Source organism: Blennius ocellaris, assembly GCF_963422515.1.
Source record: "Blennius ocellaris genome assembly, chromosome: 20".
Taxonomy (NCBI): domain Eukaryota; kingdom Metazoa; phylum Chordata; class Actinopteri; order Blenniiformes; family Blenniidae; genus Blennius; species Blennius ocellaris.
In genome coordinates, this window is record NC_137669.1 from 11,976,434 (window position 1) to 11,989,046 (window position 12,613).

The following is a 12,613-nucleotide window of genomic DNA, read 5'->3' on the forward strand; positions in this document are numbered from 1 at the left end:
TTTGGCCATTGCTTCTTTAAACTGCACAAAAAAAGCAATCAATGCATGTATTGACTGCAGGACTATATTTATATAATGTCATCAAATCTTTACACAAAACCAGTGTGCGTTTGAAAAAAACATGTAATCCTTTCTAGGGTCTGCATTGGTTTAATCTTAAGCCTCTTGAAAGTGCAAAAGTTGAAGATCTGTTTTAAAGCCTCCGTCTCTTTAAACAGGATGTGTCCCATCCATCAAATTTATGGGGTCGCCGTATATTTTGTACTTGACAAAACACGTGTCAGTGGCTTGTTAAATCGCAGTGCAGTGACATGGTCCATGTTTAATACTGGGAGGAACACACTCGACTTGACTTTGTTGAAAGTGTCACATCGTTTTAGAAAACACAGGAAAGATGGATTCCACGCTGGACACACGCCGTCGCTTCAGATCTGAGCTGTTTGCGACTATTTACAATTTGCAAAAGGCTGACTTCAGACTAAAAGGTCAACTCGTCTGTCTCCAATAAACATTGTGGGGGAGACGGTGAGGTCACGCTCCTGACGGGACTGTCAAGTCTGAATAGTAGTGTCATTACAGTAAAAACACAAACTCTGACCCGAATAAGCTTCTGACATTTGTCGAGGAGAAGAATAACAAAGTGTTACAGCACTAACATAGGACAGAAAAATAGTAATAAAATAAAAGCCTTTCAATTATATCCTGTCTGAGGCAGTCGAAGTTAATTTTGGGCAGAAAATTCCAACGAGCAAAGTCAGCAACTTCACAATAACAGTAAAATACCTTTAAATGTGAGTGAGGCGGTATTTTCAAGGTTATCTATACACGTGTGTGTGACTTTATGCGCCACACAGCCTCATTTTTATTTTTATAAAGAATATTACTGCTCTCACATCTTCGCTTTTTTTTTTCCCTAGCCAATCTGTGATCCGTGTATTTCTTCCCCACCAATGGAGAGCCTCCTCACCAACATCAGCAGCGTCTCCACCGTGGAGCCCCTTTCACCCCTCTCTGGCCCCTACCTGAGCAACTGCAGCAGCTGGGACCAGCGGTGGGGGACGCCCTATCTGCACCGGATAGCACATCTGGATGTGCAGCTGTACCACGACTTCCATGCAGTCTGGGTTTCTCTGATGGTAAAATGGGGGGGGAAAATGACTTTACGTGAATATTTTGGGGCTTCGGGAGCATGGAAATGCTGCAGGAAGTCAGTTGCTGTCATGTCACAAGTTGCAGATCAAGTCTTCAGTTTGCAATTGCACCCAGGTTTCTTTATTTCCCTGCCTGCTCTTGTTTCAAAAAACGTTCTCACTAACGCTGCCCCGTTTGCAGGTGTGCAACTGCTTGATGCTGGCGGTCGGCGTGGTCCTCAACGGCCTGGCCCTCTACGTTTTCTGCGGCGCCTCGGCCCACTCCTCGGCCTCCGTGGTCTACACCATAAACCTGGCCGTGGCCGACCTCCTGGTGGCGCTGTCCCTGCCCGCTCGCATCGCCCTGTACCACAGCGGCGGGAGCTGCGTGGCCTGCTCCTACGTCCACACCTTCAGCTACTTCGTCAACATGTACTGCAGCATCCTGTTTCTGACCAGGTGAGCGGACCGGAGTCGCGCCCCCACTCGCTTTAAATCAAACTCCCTTCGCCCGTGCGGCTCGCGAAACAAAGATTTTCTTGTGGCTTTTATTTCCTCCCTCAAGTATCTGTGTTGATCGGTACCTGGCAGTGGTTCACGCCTCCGGCACTCTCCACCGATGGAGAAGCGCGGGAGCGGCCAGGTGCATCAGCGCCGCTGTGTGGTTGGTTGCCGTCGTGGTGACCTACTCCTTTCAGGTGAACACACACTTTAAAACTGCAGAGTTATTTTTAAACCAATAACTCCTTTGATGGTAGTGACGAATTTGCAGTCATAGTAAGTTTCATTGGTCATTGCTTTGAGTCACTATTACCCTAAACTCTTGTTTACTGAACGAGGGAGAGTGAATTTCTTCAGGTGTCCTTACAGCAAGTGGAACGTTGTCTAATTGTGACGAATACTGAGGTTTGGCTGCAATAACAGTGTTTTTGATCACTAAACGGTGCAGTTTATCCGAGTAAAATCGGTCATCATAAATATATTTAATAAGAAATGCTAATGTCCAGTTTGCAGAGCATCTTCCATCACATATAGGCCTGTAAACCACGCATTGTGTCACAGTAATATTACAATAGTACAGATACATGTTCATCAAAAAGTGAGAGAAATTATTTTTTAAGTCCCACAAAAATATCCCCCCGTTGCTTTTTTATTAGGAGCAACAGGTAAAGTCACTCCACACTTTTAAAAAGATGGAATACGTCACTATAACCTATTCGTCTAGAAACAACTTGCACAACACTTCATTTTACAATCCATTAAATAATCCTTAAAGAAAAAGACAAATATCAACAAACTGACCACATGGATCACAGTTTAGAGATTTATCGATAGTCACTGCTCATTTTATATCATATATCTGCAACTGGTAAGAGAAAAACAAATGAAAAATACATTTGTTCCACTCGATCAGCAGTTTTCGATCTGCTGCTTCTTTTGTTAGGAATTAATTTTCCCCTCATGACAGTTTTGTGTCGGTGCAGTTTAAGATTTATTCCTCAGATCTGATGGTTTCACTCTGGATTGGAGCTGTAGACACACCTTCTCCTGCTCTCCCCTCCCCTCCCCTCCTCAGACGTCGGCGTTGGGGTTCAGCTCCTCCTGCGTGCTCCTCCCGGCCCACTTCTACCTCACCATCCTGGAGTTCCTCCTCCCCCTGCTCGCCGTGGTGGGCTTCAGCCTGCGGGTCACCTGCTTCCTCTCCTCCAACCACGGCCCCGCGTCCCGGCAGGGCCGCGCCAGGAGGGCTCGCGCCATCAGGCTGCTGGCCGCCGTCCTGGTGGTCTTCACCGTCTGCTTCACGCCCTTCCACGTCCGCCAGGTGCTGGTCTACTTCCGGGTGAGGTTCGCCGGCGAGGCGCTGGGCCGAGGGACGGAGCACGTGTTCGCCTACCACATCACGGTGACCTTGAGCAGCCTCAACAGCTGCCTGGACCCCGTGGTTTACTGCTTCGTGACCGACAGCTTCAGACGGATGTGGAGGGCCCGCCGGAGGGGCGGCAGGGCGGCGGGGTGGGAGCTGGGGCGTGCGAGCGGGGCAGATTTGGAGAGGAATATGGCGAGTAAATGCCCAGGTACGGCGCTGGCCATAGCCCACAGCGTGGCCACGCTCACCCTCACCGGCACGGCCCTCACCGCCGCCAACGCCGAGCAGGCTGACTGGAATCAGAGAGACGAAGGCCAACAAAGGTGACGGATAGACGCGGGACAGATCAGGGGGGAAAGGACAAAATAACTGCACTTTATTTTTGAAGTCTGTGAACACTAATGATTCTAGAGCTGGTATCCTCATAACCACTGTGGGATTAGCGGAGACGTTGGATGGGAAATGAATAAACACATTATTCAACACATTATTTACGTTGGAAGTGAAAGTTAATGATAATAATAATGCTAAATAATTCTTTTTTTTTTTTTTGATGAGTGAAGACATCAGCAACTGCAAAAGAACTAAAAGATTCGAGAGGAAATGGTCTCCTTGGTAACACACGCTTTGTATCGGACTTTTTTTTTTTTTGCGATAAATCAATAATAGAAGTTGCAGCAACCTATCCCCGGGCATTCTGCACGTTTTGATGTGCTTTTTGTGCACATTCAGAAGCCAGAATTTGTGGTATTATTATGGTATTGTGTCTTCCAGGCAAGCTTATGACGATATGACCATCTGACATTCTATGTCCCAAACGTACTGGCGGCTGTCAGTGACTGAAAGAAGTCAGGAAACCTGTTGGATTATTTCCATCAGGATCAGTTGACTCGACCAGAACAATCGAGACGTCATTCATTAACTGAAAAGGGACCAATCAAATCTATGATTTATTTGGTAAACTTGAATGACAAAGAAAGTTGTGTTTCATCTGTAACTGAGGTGTTTCCATGTTTTGAACCCTAAACTGTCTGTTTGTTTTTTCTCAATGTGCTCATATTTGGATTGGTATTGTGTAAGTCTGAGTAAAAATTCAACAGAGTCGATGTTGGTTTTACTTCTGAACTTCTTTAAAGGTGCGTTCCATACAGTGTTCATCCAGAGTCCTACATCAGAAGGCTCAAGCATATTTACATAACATAGAGATATATACAGACTTTATATAGAAAACAAAACTACTAACAAAAATAATCATCTTTTTATAGCAGCAAAAAAGAAGAAACTAAAAGAGAAAAATGTATATTTACATCTTATTTTCAAATAACAAGGCATATTATATATATATATATATGTATATTTATATAGTACACTGCGTACATTTGCTTTCCCATTCTTTAAGTATTCTTGTTTTAATCTATATGAAAATCAAAGTATATAGGCATCTCTCCCTCCTCCAGCAGTGACACAGTTTACCAGAGGCAGGCGCGCGCGCACGCACGCACACACACACACACACACGCGCACACACACACACACACACACGCACTCACACACTCTCCCTCTCTCTCTGGTGTGTGGCTCTGACTGAATTTCCAAGCAAAAATGACACTAAACGAAATAATAAATGAAATAAAACAGTTTGTAGCTGAATGAAAACATCAGAACGGAGAGAATTAAAGACAAATTTTCAGTATTGCAGCCGTTGATTGATTCCAGAGTTAAGTGTAAACCACGTGATTGCAAAGAACATGTTTTGTTTTAACATGGTTGTCTTTTGCTTTAAAACAGGCGTGAGATGACCACACATGCACACACACACACACAGTCCAGTTCACCCCCGTAACAGCAAATATAATAGCTTTAATTGACTCTTTTGAACGAACTGAAAAGTGTCCTATCAAGACATGAAAGCGCCCAAAAAAGAAGAAAAAAGAAATCCAGTTATTTTTCTTCTTCCTTTTGCAACATATTTCTGTGTTTCTTTTTTTTTTTCTAACTTTATTTTCTTTTTTTTTCATCATGTGCAAGTTCTGTGCAACATCAGAAGGGAACCACCCTGGCTTGACGAACATCAAACGAGAGGAAGGGGGTTAAAAAAAAAAAAAGATTTCAGCTGAAATCAACTCACATTCATCGACTTTCAAGAACTTTTTTTTAAGTCACCAGATGGAATCAACATAAAAATAAAAAAAGTTAAGAGCTCAAAACTCCCCAGCATGCCGGGCGAGTGGCCGAGCGGTGGGAACATTCCAGAGTTTACAGCGACGAAAGGCCCGGGACATTAAGAGTGTAAAAACCAAAAAAAATTTAAAATTAAAAAACAACAAACCTACAAATCAAAGACTTTCTCACTGCACTGGAACAGAAACACTCAAGTTGCACTTCAAGTATGAACGGCCTGGTGTTTCCTGCACACACGTTTTACACCGAGCCTGGCCTGGGACAAAGAAACCTACACACACACACACACACACACACATACACACTTTAACTCCCTCCATCCACACCTGTGTGGGGGTTGAAAGGTGACAAGATGAATTCTGTCAGAAATCAGTAAATGTGCAACAAAGACAAAAAAAAAAAAAAAAGACATTTCAAAATTGAAAGCTCACATGCTTGTAATGAGCGTACTGACCCAGAACGAGCACAATGCTTCAGCTTATAGAGAACATCGTGTTGTTGTTGGTTTTTTGTGTGTTTCTTTTCACACAGAAGTCAAAAATAAGAAAAATAAAAAGACACAAACACCCAGCCATGCATTTGAAAAGTACATCCCTGACCTATTAGACATTAAAAGAAAAGATCTGGAGTGATTTGTACAGAGTCATACTTTGGTGTTCCACACATGCATATTGCTGTTGTCGCATGCAAATCGCCCAAACCCAAAGTTTTTTTTTTTAATTTTTATTATTTTATATTATCTCAACCTTTATTTATTTTTTTGTCCATCAACTAAAGTTGTGAATCCATTTGTTTATCCAGAATATATTATTGCCCAGGTGGAGACAACAGAGGCCATTTAAAGCTCTGGCATCTTCTCGTCATCGTCCCGTCCCCGTTTCATTTGTCTCAGCCGGAGCTCGATCGAGCAAAACTCTCTCTTCCCATTTCTTTCTCTGCTTTGGGACTGATTGAATGTACCTGAAAACATGGAAAGAATCTCGTTTGTTAAAAAAAAAAAAACGGATTTAACTGCACCAAACTCCACTCAAGTGACAAAAAAAACAAACAAAACAAAAATCAGTGAGTTAATCTCCAACAAATCAAAAAACTAACTTCTCCACAAAATAGTAAAAAATACAATTTACACACTCCAAAAAAAAAAGAAGGAAAACAAAGTTCTTTCAACAGTAAATCAACCCACTAGCATTTGTACATCTCCAATTCCTTTTCAGCTGATTGAGCTGAAAGGAGGAAAAAACAAAACAAAAACTGAGCGACCTTTCACCCCGACACATTCAGGAAATCACAAACCTCGCTGGAAACCGTTTTTTTTTTTGTTTTTTTTCTTTTCAGAAAGGAATTCCACCACCACAAACAACCCTGCTCCCCCTGCGCAGCACACAGTCTCCTCACAGGAGCCGCTATTGCAACAAAACGTCCGACTTGTCATAAAAACGAACACAATATTATCTTTCAAGTTTCTTGTTACGCGTCCAGCATCGTCGACGTAGGAAATTCAAAAGATTAAAAAAATAAAATGAAAACGCTGCTTCAGCTCTTCGACACTTCTCAAAGTGAAATAAAGTCTGTGCAAAGCGAAATCAAAGCTCTCGTTCCTCAAATTGTGTGAAAACCTCGGAGGACATCGTGTCGACACATTCTTGTTGTTGTTGATGTTTGTGGTTTTTCAGGAGACAGACGTTGAAATGATCTGAGCCGCCTGGAATGAAAGTTAAGTTCTAGAATTAATAACTATTGTTATTACAAACTACACACTTCTGTGTCTTTCTGTGGGAAGAATCTGAGGCCAATTTTTTTTCTCTCTCTCTCTCTGTCCAGTTTGGGATTTGTAGCTTTAAAAGATTAAGACATGCATTTTCACACGTTAAACTTTTCAATTCTAACATTAAGGAAGTAATTTGACACGTGGGAAATACGATTATTGACTTTCTTCCAGAGCTTCAGATGAAAAGGCAAATACTGTGGTGAGGCGTGGGGAATATTCAGTGACGGGGAGATATCCTGCACCCGTTTCAAGTTTAGTCTGTGGAATTCACATATCCTGTGTCTTTTAGAGGCTTATAAACAGCTTCTTGAGCATCTGTAAAGAATAGTGGAAAATACATGTTAAACATTAAAAAAAAGGACGTAAATTAAACTCAGCTATTTCGTTATAAATGGTCTTAAAATGATTTAACCCAGAAACGCACAGTTGTATTAAAACAGGACTTTATGCTTTGAATGTAAACTAAATGAACTGATAAGAGCCTTAGTTCTGCCTGGACTTTAAACACCTCTGCTTTAACACTGCTGAAAAGCCTCGACAAAAAAAAAAAAGAAAAAAAAGTAAATGATTGTATTTCCCAAAACGTCAAACTATCTTTATAAAGTGAAACATTTCTCCGGTCCTCCTCTCAGTGGACATTCATTCGTTTAAGCCGTTAAGCATCTAAAAACCTCCTCTACAGACTATGTTTGGTGCCTTCAAGTGGAACGGCAGAACCCTAAAGCTCCACTGAAGCCTAAAACTGTTATCAGGAACGACTATCCAAATAATAATATTCGATTTTGGATCAAATTCACCAAGTGGGGAATGAAAACGGAAATATTTTCAAGTCACACGTAAGACTCTGATGAGTGGCACCTCCGCCTGATCGACTGGAAACTTTGTGCGAGAACAAAACCAAGAAACAAATCAAACACTCCCAAAGTCTCACGGAAAGAATTCGGGAAACTTTTAAAATTCAACGCCGCAACACGTTCCACCAGTGTGGTCAAGGAAAATACTAAAGACGGAGCCACTCCTTTTCTTTCTCTTTCCTTCTTCCTGGTCGTTTGGTTTGTCTATTTCACTGCTCATATGTAACATTGCAGCACGTCGAGGAGAAGTCCGACTATTTCAAACAGAAACTTCAATGTGGGTCCTCGGGGGAGGGGAGGGGGGGGTTATTTGGGATTGTAATGCCCACTTTGCATCTTCTATAGAATCACACCCAATAAACACCATCTTTACATACCACAATTCTAAATCCAACCCGCTTTATAGTCATGAGCACATTTTTTTTTTTTGTCCCCTCGTCGCCCTCGAACGATGGCCAAACGGCAGCTTTCAACACACCTGCAGCTTGACACAGTGCAAAAAGAAAAAAAAAAAAATCAAAGCTCTTGCAATCAATTTCGGGCACTAAAGTTCAATCGCTTCACGCAGGAGCCGGGCTTCAGGCTCCTTGTTTCAGAAATGCCACGTCCAAAAGTCTGTAGAGTCTTAAAGCGTGAAAGTGCTGCGAAAGTCCTGCGCAGCCGAGCATGTCGTCGTCGTCGTCGTCGTCGGGGTTAATTTTGGTGAACACGGCGCCTCCGTGGGGAAGCAGACACATTCTCTTCAAGATTCGAACGGGGGCCGATTCCACGGCGAGGAAGAACGATTTTCAGCATTTTTTAAAATTTATATATATATCTATAGATATATAGATATATCTATAGATATATTGATTGCAGCTTCAAGGACTAATGTTCATCAACAGTGTTCATTATTCAGGAGTTCGTTGGATTGTATTGACCCCCAGATTCAGGAGGCGTGTGCGTATTTGTGTTTGTGAGTCCCCTGAAGTTTCACCAGGCGGCTGCTCAGTAGCACCTCCTAGAGGCCCTGAGAGACAGAGACGACCTCTCCTTAAAATGACTGACTCACTCGTGGACGACCCTAAGGCATTCAATCAGAAGTCTGTGAGGGGCGCACTGGAAGGATTTTTGTTGACGGCTGGAGTCGCACTGGGACCAGAGGGGGGGGGGGGGGTTTCTGGGTAAATTGGTTTGATGACGGTCCCCACAGCAGCCGGGATGATTCTGCTTCAGTGGAAAATCTGAAAAGCTCGTCAGAGCCGGAGCAGACGCCCACAGTGAGCCACACTGGCGCTCCGTTCTCTTCACTGTGTGTGTAGACTCCGGCGTGACGAGGATGGAGGCACATCGAGTCTTTTTCTCCAAACGGCAGGGACACTGGAAGTCGCCTGGACCGACGTGTCCCTCGTCTCAGCCGGGCCCGCTCACAAGGCAGACTCGTTCTCTGTGTGGCAGGATTTGGTCGTCGTGGTCGTCTTGCCCTCTCTGTTGAGTTTCAGGAAGCTCGGTTTCTCGATCACCACGGCAACTGCCCCATCGCTGCTGTTGGTTTTTTCCAGCTTTGTCAAGGCCCGTTTCTCCGAAGCTTTGGCTGACTCGGACTCCCTGCAGATCACAATTTCAAAAAAACGAAAAAAAAGGAACTCATTCCCATTATTGGTCAGGGGCCAGATATCTGAGGAAAATAGAACGACCAGGATGGTTTTTCTCACCCGTTGTTTGGAGTCGGGTAAATGACCAGGAAGCAGGCAGTGAAGAAACCAAGGAGGGAGCCCCCAGAGGCCACCATGGGAATGACACGGACGCTGCCAACCGCTTCCACGACAGCTCCCAGAGCTGAGGCCACCAATATCTGACTGATGTATACCTGCGAGGACGCGTCACAATATTACCAATGTGGACCTGAATTAAATATTTCTATGGGGTTTGACATATTAAGACAGAAAGTTGAAAACAACCCACCTGACAGGATAAGATGGCGCAGTCGATACCGAAGCCTCTGCGGGAGTTACCGGGACTGTGCTGAATGTACTGCAGGGAGCACAGGGACAGACAGTTATTGATCGTACAATACATGGATAAATACAATAGTTGGGCTTCAAAGCAACATGTAAAATATTTGTAATGAAAAAAAAATAAAAATGAACCATTTCTCCTAAACATCAGAATTTAACGGCACCTAAGTTAACATGGATTTCTATAAAAAGGAAAGTATAACCTGACTGTTTTCATGCTCTTACTTAACGTCAGTGGTTTGATCCCTCTACCAATGTGCATGATTACATAAATACACAATTCTGTTAGTCACAAAGTATATTCTGATTCATGCAACAGCTGCACATTGTTATTTTTAACATACTAAATTCATATTTTGTTGAAACTTGTGTTCCCAGTCCCAGTAAGAGATACATAAAGTTAAGAAACAAATGTTGTTCAGTGCATTTATTTAATGGTGTAATCACTTTTAGTAACATTATTTATATTCTGAGCCTCAATAACGCTGGATAGGTATGTATAAAACCTACAGTGTGTGATTTCCTTTTTAATTACAATCGTAAAAAGTACAAAAAAAGATTATAGAATAAAAGTGTCTAAATAACTTTTTTATTGCAACTTCGAGTGTAATTATAATGTGCCCACAACTGTGAAAATTTCATGTGCACCATTTTAAGTGAGATGCACCATAAAACACACCATAATGTCAATGCGTACCTCTTTCATCTCGTGGTACTGTCCCAGCAGAGCATACGGACAGTAGGAGATACTCATGGAAATGATGCCCATGCTGCTGATCATCACCATAGATACATAAACATTAGGGAAGATGGCCATGACCGCAGTTCCTGTGACGAAGACACACAAACAAAACAAAACAAAAAAATGGCAAAAGAATGACTTTAAAACCCATTTTTAACCGTCTTTTAAAAATACTTCATTCATATCTATCAGAGGGGGATCCCTACCTATGGAGAATCCAAGTGTCCCCATGATGTAGATGACCTTAATGCTTAGGTCAAAGTTGTCAAGATATTTCTGAAGAATAGCTGGAAAAGAATAGAGGAGAAGTCAGTTTACAGCAGAGTTTCAGATCCAGGCCTGTTAGTTTACCAAAGACTCCGTTTAGACAGTGTTGTTAGTTGGTGTTTGTGTGTAAACACCTGAGCACGTAGCAGCAGTCATGGCATAAATAACCAGCCCCCAGCAGCCCATCTGAACCCCTTTGTGATAATTATCCAATAAAGTTGAGTTGACAGGAGCCTGAGAGAGAGAAAAAAAACACAAGTTCAGTTTTAAACATCTAACAAAGACATACACAGAGTTCAAGCGCATAATGATATGATGTTACAATATATTTAGTTCTCATTTTGTCTCTTGTTTAAAAGTGAGCTTTTAAGTGTAGGTTGGTGCCGGCCGACGTATTTACGTACAGTGGGGTCCCCGTGGAAGATAACTTGTCCCATGAAGTCGGTGAAGAAGACGGCTTCTGCGATGATGGAGAACCAGGTGAGCAGGTGGCACACACACAAACGCAACAGCTCCGGAGGCATCTTAAACATGGAGAGCCACAGGAGGCGCACCGTGGTCTCCACCTGAGGAGGGGAGGGGAGAGGATTATAAAAAAAACATAACCCTGGGAAACACTTATGCTGCTTTAAAAAAAAAATTTGAATTAATCTGTTGGAATGATTGCAATCAAAATCATGAAAAACGCGACAAGGCGTGTGTTCGTGTGGTCAGCATGTCACAAATGTGAAGACAATGTGCGGCGGCTGAGAGCGTCTCCCCCACCTCGCCCTCTTCGCTCTCAGTGTCTCCGCTGGATGAGTTGGTGTTGCCGCTGCGGTGTCTGCTCCTCTGCCGGTTCCTCCGCCGGTGTCGCGCCTCCACCTCGTACAGGTCGTTCATGCTGCGGGACGGCTTGATGAGGAAGGCGGCGTTGGCCCGGCGGTAGCGGTACCGGTGGCTCCCCACGCGGCCGTAGTAAGAGAAGGTGCAGGACGGCTGGCGGTAGAAGGTGTGACGGTGGCGCGACTGTCGCATTGGCGCTCCTGTGCTGGCAGCTGGATGAAGAGAGAGTTTAAGAAGATGTCACTGAAGAGATGGCATAGATACAACATTACTATTGTTAAAAGTCTACACAAGGTCAGCGTTAAAAAAACAACAACATTTTAATTGACTTGAAAATCTAACTTCTTTACAACAAATTAATTTTGTTCAAAATGGCAAACTCAGATGATAAACAATATCCATGATCAACAAATCTTTGACCCACTACCTAATCGCACCCTGTTGGTCCCAAGACGCCTACCGAAGTGACCGAACATTTCAGATGCTTAAAATGCTGTGTCGACGCTCACCTTTGACCATCCCGGCTCGGTGCGCCTGTCCTTTAGAGCTCAGCCCGTCAGAGCAAACTCCATCAGCGTTGGTGACGCTGGCCAACAGCCGGCCGTTTAGTGTCCGTTGCTCATTGAGCTGATTATTCAATAATGCCTCTTGTCCGTCGTCATTTTCCATCTCTTGGAGGAAGGCTGAGAGGCGCGATATCCTCGGTGCGGGAGCAGCGTTCGTCTGGTGGCCGTTCTGGGGGCGGAGGAGATCTTGGCTTCCTGCGCTGCTGCTGCGTCTGATGTTGGCGAGCCGCGGAGGCGGCGGAGTGCTTCGGTTGGAGGTGAAGAAGGAAGAGGTCAGAGGAGGCGAGCCCTGATAGGGCGAGAGCCGGTCGGCAAAGATGGACGGCTCGATGTGGCACAGGAACAAAGCGTCGTGGTCGAGGTGGTCAAGAGTCGCATCTGCCATGGCGAGGACACTGTCGCTTTTACCTGGAGTG

The 12,613-nt window shown here is 43.8% G+C and overlaps 2 protein-coding genes across 2 annotated transcripts in view; one reads left to right on the forward strand and one right to left on the reverse strand.

Moving 5' to 3' along the window:
• Positions 1–950: 950 nt before the first annotated feature.
• On the forward strand, positions 951–3,324 carry LOC308144427 (G-protein coupled receptor 20; the record flags this gene model as incomplete). Its single annotated transcript, XM_080515540.1, has 4 exons — positions 951–1,136; positions 1,333–1,589; positions 1,696–1,828; positions 2,707–3,324. The coding sequence occupies 4 exons, from the start codon at positions 951–953 to the stop codon at positions 3,322–3,324; spliced, it is 1,194 nt and encodes a 397-aa protein (XP_080371666.1).
• A 4,285-nt stretch (positions 3,325–7,609) lies between these two features.
• The window catches only part of slc45a4a (solute carrier family 45 member 4a), a 28,382-nt gene continuing 23,378 nt past the window's right edge, over positions 7,610–12,613 (reverse strand). The window contains exons 6-14 of the mRNA XM_080516532.1: positions 12,141–12,605; positions 11,572–11,843; positions 11,211–11,372; positions 10,941–11,040; positions 10,746–10,826; positions 10,495–10,625; positions 9,745–9,813; positions 9,495–9,649; positions 7,610–9,387 (exon numbers count right to left, since the gene is read on the reverse strand). Of these exons, the coding sequence (XP_080372658.1) occupies positions 9,207–9,387; positions 9,495–9,649; positions 9,745–9,813; positions 10,495–10,625; positions 10,746–10,826; positions 10,941–11,040; positions 11,211–11,372; positions 11,572–11,843; positions 12,141–12,605 (1,616 nt within the window). The 3' untranslated portion in view covers positions 7,610–9,206. The remainder of the gene's footprint in view (positions 9,388–9,494; positions 9,650–9,744; positions 9,814–10,494; positions 10,626–10,745; positions 10,827–10,940; positions 11,041–11,210; positions 11,373–11,571; positions 11,844–12,140; positions 12,606–12,613) is intronic.